Genomic DNA, 23,718 nt, shown 5'->3' with positions numbered 1-23,718 from the left:
GCCCTCCCATCGCCCAGGCCAGGGAGCCTGGCGCAGGACACGACTGCAGCCTGGGGGTCCGTCGAGGGGTTCCCACTCAGCCGCTCTCTCCAGGGATCACCCAGCGACGCCCTTTGGGCCGGAAGGGCAAGGCAGGGGAGCAGGGTCACTCGCCTGTCGCCCTGCATCCCGTCACCTCGGCGCCCCGGCTGAGGTGCTTGTCGCTGCTGGATCTTGTCGCTCTAGGGGATCTGCAGGTGCCTTGGGAACCTGCGCGGACACACTCGTTCTTACAACTCTGGGAAGGTCGTGCGCTGAGGCCGACCCAGGGCACAAGGGATAGGACCCCAACGACGGCCTGATAAAGATGTTAGTCGGGCACTAAATGTACAGTCACAAGCGGCCTGAGGTCCCGCGAAGCAGAAAGGGAGATGTCCGGGGTAACCCCGTGCTGACTGGGCAACCCGAAGCCCCTTACCGTCCCTAGACCGTCCTTAGACCGCGGCGGGCGCCTCCGTGACAACTTGGCCCCATCTACTCGGCTGTGCACACTCCTCCGGCCCCCGTAACGCTGGATCCCTGCCATGTATCTGAGGGTCCCCTGGCTTCCCCAGCTCCCCAAGTGTCTGTCCAGAGTCCCTGGCGGTGCAGCGGGTGGGCCTGAGCTGGGAGGGGCAAGCGCGTCCGCGGTTAGGCCAACACCCGACCCACCCTAGTGGCCGTGAGCGCCCCACACCCTCGCGGGGCTCCGACCCAGGACGAGCTTCCTCACGCCTGGGGATGGCAGAGGCACCGAGAAGAACAGGCGAAAACCACAGGAAGACGGGCAGCCCGCGACGTCCGAGGCGCAGCGGCGCTGCAAACGCAGGTCCTGGGGGAACCGGGCACCCCAGGTAGTGCTGAGACCAGCCCCGTAGCAGGCGGCCCCGCGCGTCACTGAGGAGCTTGTAATAAATAGTCCAAATAGGGACGCCCGGGGGGCTCAGCGGGTTAGAGCCTGCCTTGGGCTCAGGGCGTGACCCTGAGGTCCTGGGTTCGAGTCCTGCATCGGGCTCCCCGCATGGAGCCTGCTTCTCCCTCTGCCTGGGTCTCTGCCTCTCTCTCTCTCTCTCTCTCTTTCTCTCTCTGTGTGTGTGTCTCTCATGAATAAATAGATTTAAAAAATATTTTTAAAAAAGTCCAAATACCCGGACCACGCTCTGGCCCCTTAAATCGGTACCTCGGGAGGGGAACCCAGGCGACAAAAATATTTTAAGAGCTCCACAGGCAATTCCAAAAGCGGCCACGTGTGCGGACCAGCGGTTCAGCGGCGGTGGAGGGGCGCTGCAGACCTGGACGCCCCCCGCTCGGGCTCCCCGGAGGTCCGGGCCGACGCCGCTGATCGATGGAACCACGGACGCACGCAGGTGCCCCGGAGCTCCTAGCGAACCAGGGCAACATAGGGAAAACCAAGAGGCTGGACGGTACTTAGGAGGCCTGCCGCGTGGTCGGGGCCTGAAACGGAGAGAAGGCAAGTGGGCGGATCTACGGCGCAGGCAGGAGACAGAGGGGTAGGCCCTGGGCACTACCTGCAGGAGCAAGAGGCTCTGAGCTCAGCGGTGGGCTCAGAGGTGGCCCAGTTTCCAGAGTCAACTGCATAATTTTCAGGGCCCAGTGCGACATGAAAACGGGTGGTCTCTCGTTCAAAAATTATTGACTTTTCCAGGGCTCCTGGGCAGCTCCATCGGTTTCGCGTCGGACTCTTGATTTTGCCTCAGGTTGTGATCTCAGGGTCATGAGGTCAAGCCCCGTGTTGGGCTCCACGCTCAGCAGGGGGTCTGCTTTGGGATCCCCCTCCCTCCCTCTCCCTCCACCCCTTCCCCTCGCCTCAAATAAATAAATCAATCTTTAAAAAAAAATTATTGACTCTCAAGATGGCAAGAGTAGAGGGTCAAAGCACCCTCAGGGCTCTTCTGCAAGGGGCCGCGTGCACCTGCACGGGTCCCTTGGCCACACAGCCGGCCCTGAGGAGGGGTCCTGGCCACGGGCAGAGCAGGGAGGGTGGAGCCGGGTGCCTGGGGAGAGGCGACGAGAAGGAAGACCACCCGACGGACCCTCTGCAGGAGCCACAGAAGTGCTTGGCGTCCCCTCTGTCCTCAGGTCCCCTGCCCGCCCTCGCTTCCCGGCTCAGCCACGCACTGAGCTCTCCGACTGTGACACAGACCGAGACCTTGGATGTGTGGCTTCCTGGGTAAGGCCGCCTGGTGCCACCCGGTAAGGAGCTCCCGGGCAGGCGGGGCAGCTGGTGAGCCTGGCTCCCGGCCCCCGAGTCTGAGCTGAAGGGGTTCACAGCCACACTCGGTCTGGGTCCCCAAGAAGCCTGGTCATGGGGTGACCCCACTCGGCCGCTGGAGCCCCGACATCCCTCCAGGAGGGGTGGGCACGCTTTCCCATTTGGCTTCAGGAACCAAACGCCCCGCGTCCTCCTCCACGAGGGAGCCAGCACCGCCTCTCTGGGTCAGGCAGGTGACGTTCGGTGCCCAGGTCACTCCGACCAGGGAGGCGATGGGAGGGCGGGTCACCCCTCGGGCACCCTCCCCAACTCGGCCCCATAAGGGAGCAAGAGGCACCTTGCCTTCCTGCGGCGCACCCTCTGCCGCTCAGCATCCCTGAGGGTGGCCCAAAGCCCCGCATCGGTCTCGTCTTAACTTTCCTCCCCTCGCTGGGATAGGAGGGAGCCAGCGGCCGCAGGCCAGTCCCTGACCACTGTCCCCAGCCATGTGTCAGGCACTGTCCCCGCGGCCGTGAGCGAAAGGGAGCAAAGCAGACGGAGCCCCACCTTCGAGAAGCCGACGGCCTCGGCAGGGTTGGAGCCACAAGCACGCCAACGAGGAAACAGCGTTTCAGGTATAAAAAGTGTCGTGGAGAGAGTCCCGTAAGACACTGGGACACAGCCCGGCCGGGCGGTGGGCATGTCCCCGCGGTCACCCGAGAGCCCTTCGAGGGCTGACACCTGAGCTGCAAGCAAGCGGGTGAGGAAGGGCCATGGAGGGACCCAGAAGCCGCGCTCCAGAGACGGGGGCGCACTGGCCGGGCCGCAACCCGGGCACCGAGGTGAAGGCCTGAGGGCGGCTGGGCCACGGGCCGAGTGGGCAGCGCCACGGAGGGGCAGGAGCTCGCCACACGCCGAAGGGCTCAAAGAAGGCTTGATGGCGTCTGCCTCTGTGCCGAGGTTGTCGAGTCCAGCCATGGCGTCGAGAGCCGGGGCACGGGACACGAGTGAGGCGGGACAACCGCTTGGCAAGTGGCCACTAAAGACTCAGCACCCGGAGGACCAAGTACTCAGGTTGGAGGCTTTGCTCGCAAGGCGCCCCAAAGGTCTCCCCCGGTGGACGGGACGCGGGGTGAGAGAGAGGGCGCGGGTGGAGGGGCGGCGGGGCCTCAGCGTCTGTGCCGCGGGCGCCATGGAGCCTCTGGGAAGGCAGGTGCGCCCAGGGGTGGGCGGGGAGGGACGGTCCACGGGAGACAGAAGCCCGGGGGACCCAGGTGGGGCCGCGAGCAGCCTGGGGCCCCGGGGAGATGGTGCGATGGAGCTGCAAGCCACAGCAGCACTGCGGTCCCCCGGCTGGCGGGGAGAGACAGGGACCAGGGGCTGAGGCCCGGGCCAGGGCGGCCTCCTTAAGACACGCAGGCCGTGCGGTCGGCCAGGCCCCTGCGTGGGTTAGCGCTCTGCGCTCATGCCCCGGGAAGTCCCCGCCGTCTGGCACAGCAGGTTCCACACTGTCACGTTGGCCCAGGCACCTCAAGCGGGGCAGCTGGTCCTGCCCAGAGTTGGAGGGCCTGGCCGAGCAGGGGACTCCACCCCGAAGACTCCGAATGAGCCTCCGCAAGGCCGAGGGTGGCCGGGGGGGCGTGTGACAGGACATGACGGCCGAGCACGCAGGACGCCGCAGTGCCACCTGGGGACACGAGGGCCCGCTGAGGTGCGGGGCATTAGCAATCTCAGTGATGACCTGCCTGGTGGAGGGTGTGCGCTGGTGTTTAACGGGGTTCCTGAGGGACAAGCTGTGACCCGGCCGGGCACTGGGAACACGGACAGGGCCCAGCCCGCACTCCACGCCCCTCCTCTGTGCACCCAGCTCTGCTTCTCACAGGGGGGAGCTTCCCGCATGTGCCTGGGCACTGCCCTGCCCCAACCCGCCAGCTCTGCCCTGGGCCTCCCTGCGGTCAGGCCCTGGGGGGACCCAGGAAAACACTCGTGCGAGTGTGGAAGTGGCTCTAGGCAATTGTGAGGGAATGTCACCGTCCCACATGGCCTAGAGGCAAGCAGAGCATGTGTCCCCTCCCCGCCCCGGCCAGGGGCCTCACCCCAGGAAGGGGAACACGGCTGCAGCCCAACCAGAGCAAGAGCCCCCAAGGGCCAGGCCTCCAGATGGGGGTCCCCGCGGCCCCAACGTGGGGGTTAGCGTGGGAGGCGACAGCTAGGGCAATGGAAACACCGGGCGGTAGGGAGAGGATGGGGTAGCCACACAGCTGCCATGTGTTTCTCTATGAAATATAGAAGCAAGGGGGAAGGCAGAGGAGGTGGTTCAGAGGAAAGGACAGTAAACATGTGAGGTAGGCGCGGTAGGCCCGTCTGGCCCTGCTGAACGTCCACCCGGTACGACTGGTCACAAATCCAATCAATCCTGGTGGCTAAGGGGTCTGATGCTCCTCAGCAATGTTCAGCTGCCCAGGAACAGGCCACCAGGAAATGGGTTGTGGGGTTTCAACGGGGTCAGGGGACTGTCCCTGCGGTCTTGACAGTGGGACAGAGGCGGGAGCTCCAGGGTTCAGCCGAGCTATGTTGCCAGAAAGACGACTCTATGGGAAGGAAGCCATAGAGGAATTAATAATGAAAAAGTCGTAGAAGCAATGGAATGGGGGGGGGGGGACTCACAGAAGTCAGAGAATTCCTGAAGTGGGTGAAGAGGCCCCATAACCCAGGAAGCCTGGTCTTGGACTTCGAGGGATGGTAGAGTCATATGGGGTGACACGGTTCACTCAGGACCAGAAGCCGCTGGGCAGGGCAGAGAATGGATCACGGGAGGTGAGGCCATCAAAGCAGGGACACCAACAGTAATAACAGCGGCAGTCCATTGCCAAGAGACGCGACGCACGTTATTTGAGGCTTATAACAGGTCTATGAAGTGGGCGAGACTACCGGCCCCATTTTTCAGATAAAAACACTGAGGCATAGTGAGGTGGAAGCTTACGTGCCGCAGATCAAACAGGTGACCAGAGACTGAGTTCACAGCTCAAGTCAAATCCAGGTTTATTTGAGTTCAAGGCTGTGTTCCTAGACGTCTCTACCCCCCAACTATGCTCAGGTCTGGCTTCTTAGTTAACTGGAGTTGGTGTGTGCGTTTGTTTTTGTTTTTTTTCCTCTTTCAAGAGAAACTTTTTATCTGTAAAAGATACAAAAGGGACTAAATTATCTTTGCTTTCATTATAATGCCGTCGGCATTTCAGGCCACAGAAGGATAAGATACAAAGGGCCCCCTGGGAGGCTAGGCCATGAACCCGGGGTCCTGGGATTGAGTCCCACGTCAGGCCCCCTACATGGAGCCTACATCTCCCTCTGCCTGGGTCTCTGCCTCTCTGTGTGTGTGTGTCTCTCAGGAATAAATAAAATCTTTAAAAAAAAAAAAAAAAAAAAAGAAAATGAAGACAACACTATGCACCCAGAGAGGGTTAAATCCAGGGCTTTGATAGAAACACCCAGGTTTATGGTCACTGACTGCAGACGCCGTCTACTGGCGGCCGGTGGCAATAGCAGCCTGCCATCTGACAGGGTCTCTCTCTTCCTGGAAGAGAACACACTTGAATCACCAAGTGAAAACCTGCCCTTTGTAGGTATTTAGAGGCTGTAGTTGGGGGGGGGGGGGGGCAAAGGAAGCTGTAGTTACAGAAGCATTTTAAATCCCACAATCGCAGTTACTTCACTTAGGAAATTCTGCTTCTCTTTAGTGAGTGAGCCCTGCTCCCCTCTGGGTGTCTCCCCATTGACACTGTGAGCTGAGCTGCTACTTGAGGTCAAGACCTTAATCTTTGTTATGCCTTCTTACATCCTGAGCCTAGTAAAGCACCCAGCACACAGTAGGCATCTGATAAATATGTGTCAAGCACAACAGGAGGAAAATGAGCAAAGTGGTGCAATTTCACAGAACAAGAGGGTCTTGGGACGCCCGGTGGGCTCAGCGATTGAGCATCTGCCTTCGGCTCAAGGCGTGACCCCGGGGTCCTGGGATCGAGTCCCGCAACAGGCTCCCTGCATGGAGCCTGCTTCTCCCTCTGCCTGTGTCTCTGCCTCTCTCTGTGTCTCTCATGAATAAATAAGCAAAATCTTAAAAAAAAAAAAAAAAGAGCAGGAAGGTCTAATATGATTTGGGCTATCCAGGAAGGCTTCCAGGAGGAGATGGTGGTGGCCATGGTGATGATGGGGAGTGGGGGTGAGGAGTCGAAAAGAAAATCCAGGAAGCATAAGGGCAAACCTAGGGGGCAGATACAGAGATCTCCCTGGGCAGGGAGTTTGGTGTCAGTCTGGAAGGAAGTTTCCCACCGTGCGGCTGAGAGGGGCAGCTCCCAATCCCTCCAGAGGAAGTATGAGCAGGAAATAAACCAATTCCATAAAAGGCAGAGGAAGCTAGCATTGCAGACGCAGGTAGACTGAAGAAAGGATGGGGAAGGACTTCTTCTGACCCTGGGCACTAAACACAGAACAATTCAAGGTTTAAAGAAATCTTCCTATAATTTTGTGTGGCCTCAAAATTCAGTCTGAGAGATACACAGAGCACCTGTCACGATGTTCTCAAAATACCTTCTTTTCTCAGCCTGAGCCCCAGCACCAGGGCGAGTCTCCTGGTTCTCATCCCGAGGGTCTCATATCTCAGGAAAATCCCACGTTCCAGGCTAACCCCAGTTCCAGGCCAGCTGCCCCCCCCCCACCCAGCCAAGTGGGAGAACTCAGAAGGGCTCCCGAGGCGGAGGCGGCGGGCTGGTGGCAGGTGCAGCACGCGGGGCCTCGGCAGGGAGGGCCTGGGGGTCACAGCTCTACCCAGTGACAGTGATCATCGTAACCCCCGGTTGTGTGCATGGGGAGATTTCTAACCCCGACCTGCCCCCAGCAAAACGGGTTTCTGCTTCTAAATATCCAAGCACACGGAGCACGATGCAGAAGCAGGGGGAAGGATGCACTCACATAAACCCGCGGGTTGCAACAGAAGACCTGAGGCCAAGGGAGGCCAGGAGCCTCATTGTGGAGGTCCTGCTGTTTCTTCATAATGACATCTAAAAATAACGATCTGAAAATGCATGGTAGGCCACAACTGTGAGGTTCTTACAGAGCACCGGAAAATCCAGCCTGCTGCTGCTGTCACCCACACACAAGTGATCACAAATGTCGGCTACTGACTCCAGCGAGGCCCAAACAAACGGCCGGCGGCCTCACCGCAGCGGCCAGAGGCTAGACGTCCCTGGCACCTGTGATGGCAGGAGAGGTTAGCGGCTCCTCCAGAGGAAGTGGCTCCTCAGCCCGGGGTCACTCTCCAGAGTCGGGGAAGTTTGAGGAATTTCTCCTATCACCACAGCGTGGGGACTGTGACATTTCTGCAGCAGGCACTCTGCAGGAAACCCACCCCCAGCTCCCCGTCATGCTTCCGGAAAGTCGTAACTCAAGCACTTAATGGGTTTGGGAAAGAAATGATGAAGAAAGAAAGAAAGAGAAGAAAGAAAAGAAAGAAAGAAAGAAGAAAGAAAGAAAGAAAGAAGGAAGGAAGGAAGGAAGGAAGGAAGGAAGGAAGGAAGGAAGAAAGAAAGAAAGAAAGAAAGAAAGAAAGAAAGAAAGAAAATTAAAAAAATAAAAAATAAAAAGAAAGAAAGAAAAGAAAGAAGGAAAGAAAAAAGAAAGAAGGAAAGAAAAAAAGAGAGAAGGAAAGAAAAAGAGAGAAGGAAGGAAAGAAAAAAGGAGAAGAAGAAAGAAAGAAAGAAAGAAAGAAAGAAACAAGGAAGGAAGGAAAGAAAAAAGGAGAAGAAAGAAAGAAAGAAAGACAAAGAAGGAAGGAAGGAAAGAAAGAAAAAAGAAAGAAGGAAAGAAAAAAGAAAGAAGGAAGGAAAGAAAGAAAGAAGGAAGGAAGGAAAGAAAGGAAGGAAGAAAAGAAAGAAGGAAAGAAGAAATAAAGAAAGAAAGAAGAAAAGAAAAGAAAAAAGAAAGAAAGAAAGAAGAAAGAAAAAAGAAAGAAGGAAGAAAAGAAAGAAGGAAGGAAGGAAAGAAAAGAAAGAAAAAAGAAAGAAGGAAGAAAAGAAAAAAGAAAGAAGGAAGGAAGGAAAGAAAGGAAGGAAGAAAAGAAAGAAGGAAAGAAGAAATAAAGAAAGAAGAAAAGAAAAGAAAAAAGAAAGAAAGAAAGAAGAAAGAAAAAAGAAAGAAGGAAGAAAAGAAAGAAGGAAGGAAGGAAAGAAAAGAAAGAAAAAAGAAAGAAGGAAGGAAGAAAAGAAAAAAGAAAGAAGGAAGGAAGGAAAGAAAGGACAAAGAAAGAAAGAAAAAAGAAGGAAGAAAGAAAAAAGAAAGAAAGAAGGAAAGAAAAGAAAGGAAAGAAAAAAGAAGGAAGAAGGAAAGAAAGAAAGACAAAAAGAAAGAAGGAAGGAAGAAAAGAAAGAAAGAAAGAAAGAAAGAAAGAAAAAAAGAAAAAAAGAAAAAAGAAGGAAGGAAGGAAGGAAGGAAGGAAGGAAGAAAGAAAGAAAGAAAGAAAGAAAGAAAGAAAGAAAGAAAGAAAGAAAGAAAGAAAGAAAGAAAGAAAGAAAAAGACAGACAAGAAGAGGGAATGAGGGTGGACTCAGTCGGTGAAGCCACCAGCTTTTGATTTCGGCTCGGGTCTGATCTCTGGGCCCCGGGGTCGAGCCTGGCGTCGGGCTCCACGCTCTGCTTGGGGCCTGCTTGAGATTCTCCATCTCCCTGTGCCGCTCCCCTCGCTCGGACTCTCTCTCCCTCCCTCCCTCCCTCTATACTAAATAAAATCTTTAAAAATAAAAGAAAAAGCAAAGAGGAAAGAAGACGAAGGAAGGAAGGAAGGAAGGAAGGAAGGAAGGAAGGAAGGAAGGAATCCACACCTCCGCAGCCCGGAGACCAAGGGAGTAAGAAAGAAGCGGAGGCTGGTCAAATCCGCGCGGGCGGTTCTGTGGGCAGCCCGACGTGGGCGATGCCCTCAAGACCGTGCGCCTAAAGGAAGCACAGACGAACTAAACGGGACCAGGACAAGGCAACCCCTGGCGCTGCTGGCTGTGCCTTTCGGCCCCGGCTTGTCGGAGGGAGCTGGTATCGTAGGTACAGCGTGGGGACGTCCGCGCGGCGACGATGACGACCGATACTCATGCTGCGCAAACCAGGGCTCGCTATCACACTACAGGCGCTGGAGGATCGCGTCCCCTAGTCCTCACGGTAACCACGTGGCTTGGCACTAGGGTTGTGCCCATTTTACAGACGAGGAAACTGAGGACCAAAGCCACCCAGCCGGTGAGCCCCGATGGCGGGATGGAATTTGGGCAGTGTGACTCCAGAGCTAGCGTCCTAACCGCCGCGCCACACAGCCGGCCGGCCGGCTTCTTCTCGTACCAGCCAGTTCACACCCTATCAGGAAACTCTTTTTGTCGTCTTCAACAGGGTTGTTTAAAAAAAAAAAAAAAAAAACACGTGAAAACCATTCTGCGTAGCCTTAGAGCCTCCCTACTGCAACACTGCCCCTCTCACTGTGAGATTCCCCAGCCCGCAAGGAAGCTCGCGGATCTGGCTCGGGAGCCACAGGCCGGGGCACCAGCAGTAGAGCGTCCCCGGCCCCACCTGGAAAACCAAGATCCACGTGTGCGCGTTGGGGACTGGGGGGTGGGCAGCACCAGGAGGAAGCAAGGAAGTGAAGCAGCTGTCACCTGAGTCGGTCACAGTCCTGGTGACTGACGCCCCACAGCTTACGGGGGAAAATGTGGTGGCACCAAAGCCTAAGACACACATTTTAGAAAGATGGAGGTGCCGGTCTGGGGCAGGTCACCAGCGTGAGAAGCACGGCACCGAGGATGCTTCTAGAAAAGGATCTATCGTACAGAAGTCAGCAAAGGGGCATCGGAGGAATGAACGGGGGAAACGACCGGCCCCAAAGTCCTCAAGACGCCACATCTCATGCAACTCCAGGGAAAGAACGTAGGTGGCAGTAGGGCTGCATTTTCATTCATAAACTAAAACAAAACAGAACAAAACAAAAACTAACCGCATTCTCAGCACCCACAGTCTCAGAACCGGGTTCTTCAAAAAAAAAATCCTAATGCCTGGTTGCTACTAATCAATAGGAAACATAACCACGGTACTTCCGGGGAATTGTGCGCTCATCTCGCGCCTGGGATTACCCTCCTTTCCTCAGAGGCTTCACTGGCTTTTCACATCCAAACAGAAAACTAAAAAAAAAAAAAAAAAAAAAAGACAGAAAACTCATTTGCCGTGAACACACACATTTGTATCAAAGGCAAAGGAAGATATGAAGTGTTTTAGTTGAAGAGGCAAAAGCGGCGATGGAGCTTCAGGGTAGCGCTGAGCTCCCGGGCAGCCGAGATGAAAAGGAAAACAAAACAAAACAAAACAAAAAAAAACGCGAGGACTCGCACAATTGTGCAGAAAGGAGAAAGCGCCCTCCCTCCTGAGACGCAGGGTGTTTCCGGGTGCTGAGTTCTCAGTGGATTTTCTCGCACAGAGTGTAGGCCCCAGGGGCATTGTCCACACCTTGTTCTCATTTTCCAACACAATCAGGGGCGAAATCTCGTGAAGCCATCACTTGCGGTGAAGATGAAAACCGAGGGTGTGATGGGAAAGCACAACTCGGTGGGCCCATTCTGGGAGGGTGCCAAGGTCACCTGCTCCAAGTACAGCCTCTAGTTTGACCCGAATTGGAAATGAGATTACCTACAAAGAAAGGGAATAGGTGTTTGCTGAACACCAAACATGTGCCGTGCGTACAAAATATTCTTTTCCCTCTCAACATCCGTATCACTATCCTACTGAATAAGTGGGCAACTTGCCCTGGGATTCACTGCAAATTAGCAGGATTGTCTTAAGCTCACGGATTCTCTTCTCTACCACACACCCTCCTACCGGCCTACACGCCTCTGAAAGAAGAAGACTTCAACGCGCAATCCGTCCCGCGTAGACAATGTTTACGGGCTGTTCGAGTTTGTTTTCTCCGGGGAGGGCCCAGAGCACCCATGTTGCCTCTTTCAGATCAAGGCGAATGTCTACGCTCAGAAAACCAAGCAGTGGTTGGGCGGTGTGGACGCACAGAGGCAAGGTCGGGGACGTTCGTTGAGCTCATCTCAGTGGAAGTCCACGGTCTCTAACCTCTAAGCCTCTCTGCGTAAACAGCTTGAGAAAGGGTTATTGGACTCTCCTCCTAGTGATCTGCAGAGTTAGAGTCTCCACGAGGGCAAGACGTCTACACTGTGACCAACGCATGGGTAGGAGTTGGGTTGTAGACAGGGAACCCCCTATGGAGTGGGCTCGGGGGCAGGTGGGAAAGCGCAGGGGGCTGATAGGGCTGAGGCCTAGGGTCCTGGTATGCGTGCACCTGGGGAAGTCGGGCGGCAGGGGACCAGCGGGCAGGCGAGCAGGGCCAGAGCCCAAGGACTTTGAGTCGAACGCCTCCACCGACGGGAGGAGCCGTACAAAAAAAAAACGCTTTTTCTTCTCCCAAGAAACAAGCTATGTTCAGGAAGACCAGCCCGAGGAAGATGACAAGCCTGGGACGCGCTAGAGAAAGCACAAGTCTATATCCTCAAGCAAAGAATGGCCGGACCAGGGACCCTCCCCCGGCTCCCGCGGGACCTGCCTCGTGTCATCACCGGACTTGCTTTGCCTTCTAGTCGTCCCCTTGTCTGTGCCCCACTAGCCTGGAAGCCCTGCAGGAGCAGAGAGCGGGACTCTCTTTATATTGGGTCACCACACCTACGGGTATTGTTTTTTGGGTTTTTTTTTTTTTTTTTTTTTTGGTAAAGGAATATTTGGTTTTTTAGAAAACTTTCAAAGGAGAGAAAATCTCCAGGAGAAACATGGTGATGAGTAAAACATAAAACAAGAAATGTAAATTATTTTCTCTTTTTGTCACTTCCATATCTCAGTTCCTGTCTGGGAAGTCTACAGCGTTTACATACGATCCCCTGGAAGGAACCCCTCCATCGGCCTGGGCCTCCCTGTGGATAGCCCCTGGGGTTGCCCCGGGCTCCACCGTCGGGGGCGTCGTCATGGGTCTTGATCACTGGGGCCACAGCCAGGGCGGCGCGTCACCTCTTGCGCATCCAGTTATCCAGCCACGGTGCCGCTTCCCGAGAGGTTATACCTTTTTTTTCCTTTCAAGCACCTTGGGGTAAAGGACCCTCATCATCACCGGCTTCTCCTCAGTCATTGCCAAGATGTTTCCAAAAGCCCAGAATGCTCACCCCCTTATGCAGAGGACCGCACTCCAGCCCTGAGCCTCCCAGGCAGTCTCCGCGTGGTCCCCCGGAGCTAGACGCTCTGTGCAGATGCTTCATAAGTCGCGAGCCAGCGACAGCAGGAGTGCCCTGACTGGAAGATACTTCGGGCTGTGTCTACCACGGGAGGACCGCGGGGTATCTCACTCTAGACTCATTTTCCAAGACACAGACCCCAAGCCACTGAGCCCACCTCTGCCGATCCCAGTATACTTTGGTGCCCAATCCAACACAAAGTGCAGCCTCTAAATCACCCTTGCCCGGCATCTGCAGGGAGGACTTTGTCGACGAGTGAGCACAAAACAAGATCTTGACTCCAAGTCGACCCTCACTCTGCTGCTGTTTTTAGATTGACATCAGCCTCTTCCCCAAATGGCCGGCCAGGAGGCTCTCGGCCTGGGCAGCAGGAGACACACGCACCTCGTGGAAAGAACTTAATTTATGCCTAAAGATAAGTTCGATGACAACATAGGTCGGACATTTTAACTTGAACAAGGAATAAACCAGGGAACCCGGGTGCCTCAGTTGGTTAAGTGGGTGCCTTTGGCTCAGGTCATGATTTCAAGGTCTTGGGATTGAGCCCTGAGTCAAGCTTCCCGCTCAGCAAGGGGTCTGCTTGTCCCACTCCCTCTGCCCCTCCTCCCACTCATGCTCTCTCTCTCTCTCTCTCTCTCTCTCAAATAAATAAAGAAAATCTTAAAAAGAAAAGAAGGAAGAAAGGAAAGAGGGAAGAAAGTATTCACCAAAGCTGAATGCCGAATAAACAGACCAGCTCACTATGAGCTCCATGGCTTTAGGATTCCCAAATTGGGGAACGAGCATTTCTGTGTTCCTATAAAATGAGAAATATACTCAAACAGGATAGCGTGGTGACCTTGGGACCATGTAGCTCTTCCGAGAAAACCCTCTATCCTGAGTCCAGAGGTACAGAAAGTCTACAAATGACCAGCTGTGGGTCCTGGGTTGTTCCAACCTCTGCAGCTGGCTGTAGATCCCCGAAGAGCACATGATGCCTGTAGTATCTTACACCAACATGCTTGACCAAACACTTTGGAATTTGTTTTAGCTTTAGGTATTTTTTTTAAAGAGTTTGTTTATTTAGTTGAGAGAGACTGAGAGAGTGTGTGTCATGAGCTGGGGGTGGGCATAGGGGAAGGGTCAGAAGGAGAGGGAGAGGGAGAAGTAGAGTCCCCTGCTGAGCAGGGAGTCCAATGTGGGGCTTCATCCCAAGACCCTGGGATCATGATCTGAGCCAAAGGCAGACACCTCATCAACTGAGCCACCCAGACGCCCCTAGTTTTAGGTATTTTAATAACAGAATACCTGTTCATCATAGGAAGCCTGGAAAACATTTGTAAAATAATAATACAATCCCTATCAAAATACCGACAGCATTTTTCACAGAACAAGAACAAAGAATTCTGACGCAATCGGGCGCGTTCAGGGCGGTATGGCCGTGGACAAGAACAAAGAATTCTAATTTTGTTTGGAACTACAAAGCCCCCGAACAGCCAAAGCAATCTTCAAAAAGAAAAGCAAACCTGGAGGCATCACAATTCCAGACTTCAAGTCCTATTACAAAGCTGTGACCATCAAGACAGTGTGGTACGGGCACAAAAATAGACATGCAGGTTAATAGAACAGAACAGAAAATCCAGAAATAAACCCACAATTCTATGGCCAATTAACCTCTGACAAAGCAGGAGAGAATATCCAATGGGAACCAGACAGTCTCTTCAACAGATGGTGCTAGAAAACTGGACAGCCACATGCAAAAGAGTGAAACTGGACTACACCCTCACACTGTATGCAAAGATGAATCCAAAATGGGTTGAAGACCTAAATGTGAGGCCTGAAACCATCAAAATCCTAGAAGAGGACTCAGGCACTAACCTCTTTGACATGGGCCGTTAGCAACTGCTTTCTAGACGTGTCTCCTGAGGCGAGGGAAACAAAAGCAAAAATAAACTATTGGAACTTCACCCAAACAAAAGTCTGCACGGCAAAGGAGACAATCCACAAAACTAAAAGGCGGCCTTCGGAATGGGGCGGGGGCGGGGGGGGGGGAGATGTTGGCCAATGACGGATCTGAAAAAGGGTTAGTATCCGAAATGCATGAAGAACTTCTACAACCGAACCCCCAAGTAATCCAATTTAAAAACGGACAGAAGCCACGCACAGGCAATTCTCTGAAGAAGACATCACAGACGGCCAACGGACGCGTGAGAAGATGCTCACATCACTCATCAGGGAAACACATATCGGAGCTCCAAAGAGATGTCGCCGCACACCCGACGGCTAAAAACAACCGGGAACAACAGGTGTCAGCGGGCGGCAAGGATGCAGAGAAAGGGGAGTCCCCGTGCGCTGCCGGGGGGAGCGCAAGCTGGCGCAGCTGCCCTGGAAAACAGCATGAATTTTACTCGGAAAGTCAAAACCAGAATGACCCTACAAGCCAGTAGTCGCTCTACTATTTATCCAAAAAAAATACAAGGGCGCTCGTTCAAAGGGATGCACGCGGCCCTGCGGGTACAGCCGCGCTGTGCACCGTGCGTGTCCTGATCATCGCGAGTGCGCACGTTCCCGTGTGTTTACTGGTCGTATCCGTCCTCTTCTGTAAAATTCATGTTCACGTTGCTCATTTCCTTTTATCATTTTTTATTGATTCGAGGGACAGCTGTGTATCTGCGGATCTACGGATGCATCCATCTATCCTAAACGATACTTTAAAATCCGACTCCCTTAAACAAGAATAATAACCTTCATTGCAAAAAAATAAGATAAAATAATAAAATAAAATAAAATAAAATAAAATAAAATAAAATAAAATAAAATAAAATAAAATAAAATAAAATAAAATAAAACAAGCTTCATTGCATAAGACCTTAGGCTTTATAAATTGGTCTTGCAGTGGCAGCCTTAAGGAACAAACGTTTTCATTCCCCAACTCTGATTTTCTAAAGGGCCGAACTAGATGAACTGTATCAGGCAAATAACGATTTATCAAATAGGAGAAAAAAAATCAAGTGAGGAAAAGAAACCCCACATTGGCATTATTCCCTTTCCTACCTGGGAGCTTACAATAATGACATTGTGTTTCTCAACCGTTTCTGATTTCAACATTAAATGTCGCCGGGGTTGGGGGCAGGGGCAAGCATCGAGGCGCCACTTCCACAGCTCCTTTCACTATGAATCTCGGAGCCATTTGGTCTCTAGGGTCTGCTTCCCGTTTGGACTCAGGGGGAAATGAGAACAAATTCAGAGGCCACACGGGAGGTCCAGGAATTCACGGGTAATCTTCCCACTAGGTGCTCCCCACCTGCGGCCCATTAGCCGCCCTCCTCTGGCCCGATGCCCTCCGAAGGTGGCGCTGAGCCCCGGACCCCTCACTGAAGCTTGGAGAGGGATGGGTTTGAGAGAGAAGACGCAGGTAGCAGCGCAGGAGAGTCGGGAGGCTGCATCGGGTTTCATTCTGGGACTAAATGGAAGATGATAGAGGATGAAAGAAGTGCGCGCTCTGGGCTCCGCCGCAGCCCGGCCTGCCCCCCCCGCCCGGTCCTCCTGGGGTGGCCCACTGGGTGCCCCGGCCCTGCCGCACCCCTGGCTCCCAGCGGCGGGAGTACAGGGGATCCCCTCCCCCACTCTCACACACTTTCACTTTCACTACAGCCTGGCTGGCCTCCCCCAGCATCTGGGGGAACTGGAAGCACAGCTGGCACAAAGGAACAGCTGGGATCCCTCCCCGGGCCTCATAGCGTGTCAGAGCCTTGCAGCTGGTTCCGGTTGAGATGGGGCGGGGGTGCGGAGCTCCTCATGCTACTGCTCCCCCCCCACCTATATTTTCTCCTGAAAATTGACCCAAGTGGTGAATAAGGAGGCAACTGCCACCTGGGTTCCACCCTTTGGGGTGATCGTCTCCTCCAGTGTCTCAACCAGGGCAGACGTCTCTCCCCGGATATCTGGCAACATCTGGAGACACTTTCGGTTGTCATAGCTGGTGGTGGTAGGAGAGGGTCACTGTCACCTAAAGGGTAGAGGCCAAGGAGGCGGCTGACACCCTATAATGCACACACAGAGGAGCCCCCAGCCCGAAGAATTACCCAGCCCAAGATACCAGTGGTGTCCAGGCTGAGAAACCCTGATCCTCTCAAGGCCGGTCACTGGCCTCCCTGACGGGACTCCCGACTCTGCACGTCTGCGTAGCAGCCGGGGGATTCGATAGCCCCTTAAGCCGGTTCTAACCGTCATGCCTGGATGATGCCAGAGCAGGGAGCGGTGGTCCTGTGGCCGGGCCTCTGACTTTGTTTTCTAGGAGAATCCAGCCTGGGATCTGAAATCTCATCTGCATGACCCTCGTGGAAGGTGTTTTGGCTGCAGTCCAATCCCTGGGGGCGACAGGCTTGTAAACGACATGGATAACGGGAAGGGCTTCTTTGTATTTCACTACGGGATTATTTTTTTCGTTAAATAACACTAAATAATATCACCTGATCAGAGTCAGCCCATCATTCATTCAGTCGACAAATGTTGACGGCGTGCCCCCTAGGACCAGGGACGGCGCTCTACGAGGCCACTAACTCAGACCACAGCCCCTGCCGCGGGACTTCTTCATCGGGTGGGATGGAGGCCGGGGGGCTTGCTAAACTGCAGGTACATGAGCCTCCCTCCAGACAGTCTGATCTCACAATTCAGGAGAAGGCCCAGGAACCGGCCTTTTTGAGCAAGTACTTGAGGTGACTCCCATGTAGCCTGTCCACGGGACCACGATTTAATCAACGTTGGTAGAAATCACGAAATCTCCCCAACCTCCCCAACCTCTGAGAATATGCAGACCTGAGCTCTAACGTGGTCCTTTCCCATATCCCTGGAGGGGAAAAAAAAATCGTGTAGCCCTTGAATCAATTAATCATTTAATCACTAAGCTCACGTTTCCTATTTTTAAACAGGAGAGTAAGACCTGTTCAAACACAGGTGCCGAGAGGGTACGATGACCCCACGTAAACAGAAGCAGGACACTTCCAAAGGAACTAAACCATAGAAGTCTTATGTCTAAAAACTAATTTTTATGACATGTAGTAAAAAAAAAAAAAGAGCATTTGCCAAGGATGCTGGCATCAACGGGCCTTAGAAGAAAAATCTCTTGCTTCCGTCGGAGGTTCACACACCACCTATTTTCGGAACCAACCTCAGCATGCAGTGATTCCTGGCTTGATTAGGGCCTGCGGATCCTCCCTGGACACCACGATTAATGGCTTCTCTGATTACTCTCGATTTCCTTCCAAATCTCTGCTCAGACCGACATCATTAACCCTCCATTATGTGACTTGGCCACACACCACTTATTTTCGTGACACACGAAGCGCCTTCAGAAGACCAAGCCTGAGCCTTGTTCCAAGCAAGACTTTTCCAAGCCACAAGAAACATCTCCCGGCTCACCTAACACCAAGGAGGTTAGCTCACTGTGCAGGGGGGGGAGTGTGAACCCGGGAAATCGCTTTCAGCCCAACTGCTCTCCCCCAAATTACTGTGATTGATTTAATGATGGAAGAAACCAAAAAATAAAATAAAATAAAATACAATTAAATTAAATTAAAAATTAAAAATTAAAAAATTAAAAACAAAATGATGGAAGAAACCCACACAGAGGAACTCTTGATACCACATAGCAGATTAAAATCAACGTATCACTATCATCATTAATAAAGAGAGGAACGGACTAAAGGCCAGAATATGCCAGAAAACACGCCGCCATCCCTTAATTAATCTCCAACGCGTGTTTCTCTTTTTCAACTTCACCATCAAGCGGTCCCTTCCATTCTGTCCCTTTAAGCAAAAAGGTCTCTACGCCATCGTCAACGGTCTCTACGTTCCTGCCTGGTCTTCCTTGCTTATTTTTTGCTCTTTTTGCCTGACAAATAGGACGCCTCGAGTTTCTTCCCAGATGGAGCCCTTGAGAAAGACTCTACTCTCCGCGCTCCTGGAAAAACCACCCAAAATATGGAAAAGTGTCTGAATAGAAGGAAGATTATCCTTTCCCTAAAAATAGAGAAAACCCCCTCGGCCCCATGTGGGATCAGTAGCCCGAGCCCATTACAGGCCAGCGAGCTCCATTCCCACACCACCCCAAGCAGAGGAGAACCCCCTCCCTGCAGGTAATGGGAACTCTGAGCCAATGCACCAATTCGAATGCAAATTTTCCCCCAACTCAGGTTTGCTGACACCCATGTTGGAGCAGTGGGGCTCCCCGCAGACCAGCATGCAAATGGTGGGCGCTGGGCTAGAAGAAGCTATAAGAAGGGCGAGGGCGCGCAGACACGGACGTACCTATTTTCCCAGCCTCCACTTTCAGGTTGAAATCCCAGTTTCTTGGCAACTTCAGGGACATTTTGCTCCCGCTCGGGGTGAGTAGCTGCTGAAGCCACAAGTCCGTCTGGATTCCCTCCCCTGTTGCCTTGTTGCTCTTGCCGGGGGGCCGCCCTCTCCCTCCAGGTCCCGTGTGCGTGCTCCCCGGGTGATTTCTTCACGAGCGAGCTTGGGCTCGAGGCTGATTTGCCAGCCTGCGTCCTCGTACTGTCAGGAGAAAGGTCCGTCCATCCGTCTGTCACTTTGTCACTTGGGGCTGGCACCCAAATCCCCCCCAGGGCCTCCGACCGGCCGGCAGGGGCTGCTGCTTCCGGAAGGGCGCACCTCGCTTTTCCTGCTTTCAGTTCTTACCAGAACTATCCCGGGTGGCACTTGGCCCTGCGTCGCGAGGAGCAGGGTTCCCTTCTGAAAGGATCTCAGGCCTCACGGAGGCGAGGTCGTGATCAACAACTGCGGCCTCTCGGCCTTTTTATTTTTTTTTTTTTTAACTGTCTGCTTCCTTGCATTTGAGGAAGTGGGTGGTTGTTCGGTGTAGATGATGCATCATGAGCACTGTTTCTTGAGAAAACGGTTTTTGGAAATGCTCGTGTAAGTAGAGCGAGTGCTCATGGCATCAGGCTACAGCTTCAGGGAAAAGGGAAAGACGTGCACGGTCCGGGACTCCGCCGTATGCCTCTAAGGCCCCTCCGGCCCCAGTGGCTCACGCACCCGAAAGTGGTCAAGAGGCCACCTGCATCCTCCTCCAAGCTTCCTTCCTCTAAATTCTCCCGCTGTTAGACCCAAGCCGTCAGTCCTCCGCCCTCCACCATCCACGGGAGGGATGAGCCGCCTGCGCCCAGGGCCCTGAGGGACTGAGCCACCAAGTCAGCTCCAACGGGGGGCGGGGGACCCCCATGCTATGACGGCTCCTTGGCATTGTGTGCAGGGCGTGGGTGGGGGGTCAGGCGGCCACGGGTTCAACACGCAGAGCCTCCACTTCCCAGCTCTGCAGCTCTTCACGAACAGCTGCATCCCTCTGGGCCTCCATGTTCCCAAGTCGGAACGAGGTCGATGACCACAACCGTGACTGCAGCGAGTGACAAAGGCGTCCGGCACGGAGCGGACACGTGGCGACTGTACCACCAACGGTAGCTGGACCTGCGCGTCATGGGGCTCAGGTCTACGGCAGGCTTCCTACCTCACGTCTGTTGTCAGGCTTTACTGGACCGTAGGTGGACGTGCTCACAAGAGCCACCGCTAGCCAGCGTGCAAGGCTCCATCCTGGGTCCATCCATCCTTCAACGCTACCGGATGACGCCGTCATACTTTCTTCTTCGTCTCACATATGCTCACTCTCCGTTGATGACCGCGCTTCCCGTTTTATTGAGAAAAGCTGGTGGACACTGTCTACGAGCTCCCACTACTGTACCTGACTAAGGCCCACACGGAAGCCCACATAGTGGACCTTTTCCTAGTAACAGGGGGTGGACTGTAGTGTTCTCAGTCGTCCATTTTTTAACAATTATTATTTTTTTAAAGATTTTATTTATGTATGTATTTAGAAAGAGAGAGAGAGGATCCCGAGCCGACTCCACGTTGAGCACACAGCCCAACGCAGGGCTCCATCTCATGACCCTGAGATCGTGACCTCAGCCGAAACCAAGAGTCAGACAGACTGAGACACCCAGGTGCCCCCATCACTCCCCCATCTTTGCTGAATCGATCCTTTTTCTCTCTTGGATCATTCCCACCCGCAGTCAAGCTTGTTTAAAAAAAAAAAAAATCACTCTAAACTCCACTTCCCCTCCTGCTACAGCCCCATTTATTTTCTTCATTTTTGGGCAAAGCTTTGGTAAGAATTGTCTACATTTGCAAATGCTTGTCCTGTTATTCTCTCCTGACCCTTCCTGCTGCTGTTTCTGCCCTGAGGCTCTTGCCCAGTATGTTCTCGCCAAGGACGTGGGCAGCGTCTCTGTCACTGAATCACCGTCGATTCTGCAAGTCAGCTCAGCGCCCTCCGAGCAGGTTTGGACGCTCTGATCGCTGTCTCCAACTCTGGCTCTCTCTCCGGCTCCCTGGAGTCCTCACTGGCCTGGTCGTCTGCCTGCCTCCCCAGCTGCTCCGTCTCTGTTTCCTTGCCACCTAATTCAGATTCAAGGCTTATGGGAAAGCCCATGAGCAGAGGGGGTTTCTTAGACCACCACTGGGGAGAGTGGGGTAGGAGCTTGGTTAGGAGCTCAAAGCCTCCAGTAGCCAACACACACCATGTGGCCAAACCCCAAAGGCAGGGAGGCAGAAAGGACACATGTCCCTCAAGTGGGGAGGGACGGAGAGAAGGGAGTGACTATTTGCCGATCAAGACTCCAATCCATCATACTAACCTTGACCCTGACTCAGTCTACCAGAGACTTCGGAGCCCCACCTCGGCATCACTGCCAAACACCACCGCTGTTCCCTACCTTGACCTGGAGGAGAGGAGCAGTGGGTAACCATCCTGAGCCCCCCGCCCAGCGATGCCTCCATGGGGAAGGTGACACCACCCAAAGTTCCAGTCCTGGGATCTTTAAGTGAGGAACTCTGAACATATTTTGAAGCTAGCACTTACAGACATACAGAGAACTTCCTTCACTCTTTAGGGGGAGGTTCCTGTAACTCTTGGAAAAACTCGTGACTGATGGGGAAGTTGGGTGTGCATACTTGGAAAGGCAATCAGATGCAAAGCACCCCTGGAAAGGCCCAACAGGGCAGCCTTCCCTCTGGGGAGCCCACTGTGGGTCAGCCTGCAGCCTGGGCGGGGCTTCTCTCCTTCTTGACCTGCAGGGAATGAAGATCAGGATGTCCCACGTGGCTCCAAAGTTTAAACCAGCATATGCAATAGCAGAAACAAAAGCAAAAATCCAAGCATCTACGTGCTCACTACGAGCAACCGTTTCTTAAGTAAGGACTCGGTTTTGCTAGACTTTGGAGGAACATCCATGGACAAGCACACTTTGTTTCTGTTTTCATTCCACTGACAGTTTGTTGAGAGACAACAGTACAGCATGAGCAGGGTTATGCTGGGTGAGGTGTAGGAAGCTATGGGGGCTTATTCGTGAGGTACTGGATTGGGACTTGGGGAGTGAAGGAAGGCTTCCTGGGGGAAATGTCTTTTGCATTAAGGCTTATGAGTGACTTGGGGAGGCAAGAGGGTTGGGAGAGGCTTGCAGACAAAGCACAGGGCATGCAAGAGGCACAGAGGTAGGAAAGAGCTCATCGAGTTGCTCTGGAGAAGGATGAAAAGGGGTAAGAGGGAGGAGAGACAGACAGACAGACGGCTGCATTGGGGGTGGAGCCCCAGCGAGCCTTGGCATGGAGTCTGGACTTTACCCGGAGGAAAGAGAAGCCATTTGAACGTCATAACTGGGGTTGGGATGCGGGGCTGTGGCAAAGGGCGGGTGAGAGGCGGGAGACAGGGAGGTCAGCCACAGTGCACAGGTGGAGAAGGGAACGCGAGGCAACAGGCCTTCTGGTGGGACGCTGGCTGTCCAGGGGACTTTTGTGGGAGGGAAAGAGACCCCACAGGGCACCCACTGGCCTGGCTGCAGTCCCTGCAGGGGGATGGAGCTCCCGCCACTAAGCCAGAGAGCACACAGGAGGAGAGGGGGCTGAGGGCTGCTGCTGACTAGCAGGGAGTCGTCTTCCCAGGGAGGAGCGGGTGGGCTGGGCCCGGTGGGGGGAGCATCTGGAGACTTCTAGAAGCCGGGGGCCCAGCTGGTGGAGCTAGAGCTCAGGAGACACATGCATTCGTTCGTTCACTCATTCACTCCTTAAACACTGACCCAGGACTGGCCGGAGGCTAAGTGAACAAGGATGACTAAGGGTCTGCCCCAAGTGACCGTGTGGCGGACAGAAGTGTGAGCACAGCGGCAGTGCTGTGCGGAGTGTGGGGGTGTGTGCGGGTGGACATGGGTGGCTTCCCCCGACAGGCGACCCCCGGGAGAGGTGCCAGGCAGCAAGCACGGCGGGGCAGCAGGAGGAGGAGGTCGGGGCAGATGCCCAGCCCATGGATAGTAAGGAGGCCCAGGCCGGTCAGGGAGGTAGGGGATGGTGTCCTGGCGGGGGGGGGGGGTGCCTCAGGGAGAGGTGCACAAGGGGGAGGGGGTGCCCAAGGGGGAGGTGCCCCTTCCCATTCCCCCAACCCAGCCCTGGGCTAACACGGGTCTACACTACCTGTCTCTCCACTGTCTATCCTAGACATTTTGTATAAATGCTATCCTATGGCCCATGACACTTAGTGACCGGCTCCTTTCACTCTGTATAATGTTCTCAAGGTTCTCCTGTGTTGTCCCCGGCATCAGATCTTTATTTCTTTTAATGGCCACATCCTATCCCGCCGTACAAGTGTAGCACACTTTATCTGGTCACTGGTTGATGGGCATGTGGACTGTCTGCGCTCTCTGGCTGTTAACGAGTAATGCTCTCAGAAGCATTCACATGCAAGTTTTGTGTGAACATGTGCTTTTGGTTCTCCTGGATACGTACCTAGAAGCGGAATTTCTGGGTCCTATGGAGACTCACTTTTAAACTTTTGGGGAACTGCCTGAACGTTTCTCCAAAGTGCTTGCACCACTTTAGGTTCCCATCGGCAATGTAGGAAGGTTCCATCTCTTCCATTGCCTCCCCAACTCTCGTTGTCATCTGTCTTTCTCCTGCGTACGAAGCGGCAGCTCCCTGTGGGTCTGATTTGCGTTTCTCTGATGGCTAACGACGTCGACCCTCTTTCTGTGTGCTGATAGGGCTGGTTCGGTTTTCCAAAAGACTTAAGTTCTGCTTCTTGAAACATCCACAGATGTAGCCACAGGGAACCTGCATGTCTATGACTGCATTCAGCGACAGCTCGAG

The 23,718-nt window shown here is 53.7% G+C and overlaps 1 protein-coding gene across 1 annotated transcript in view; it reads right to left on the bottom strand.

The window, feature by feature from the left end:
* The window catches only part of ARHGAP25 (Rho GTPase activating protein 25), an 88,173-nt gene extending 68,894 nt beyond the window's left edge, over positions 1-19,279 (bottom strand). The window contains exon 1 of the mRNA XM_055329248.1: positions 18,820-19,279. Coding sequence (XP_055185223.1) covers positions 18,820-18,880 — 61 coding nt within the window. The 5' untranslated portion in view covers positions 18,881-19,279. The remainder of the gene's footprint in view (positions 1-18,819) is intronic.
* Positions 19,280-23,718: the final 4,439 nt, after the last annotated feature.

Source organism: Nyctereutes procyonoides, unplaced genomic scaffold, assembly GCF_905146905.1.
Source record: "Nyctereutes procyonoides isolate TBG_1078 unplaced genomic scaffold, NYPRO_anot_genome, whole genome shotgun sequence".
Taxonomy (NCBI): domain Eukaryota; kingdom Metazoa; phylum Chordata; class Mammalia; order Carnivora; family Canidae; genus Nyctereutes; species Nyctereutes procyonoides.
This window is presented reverse-complemented; position numbering and strand designations above follow the sequence as displayed.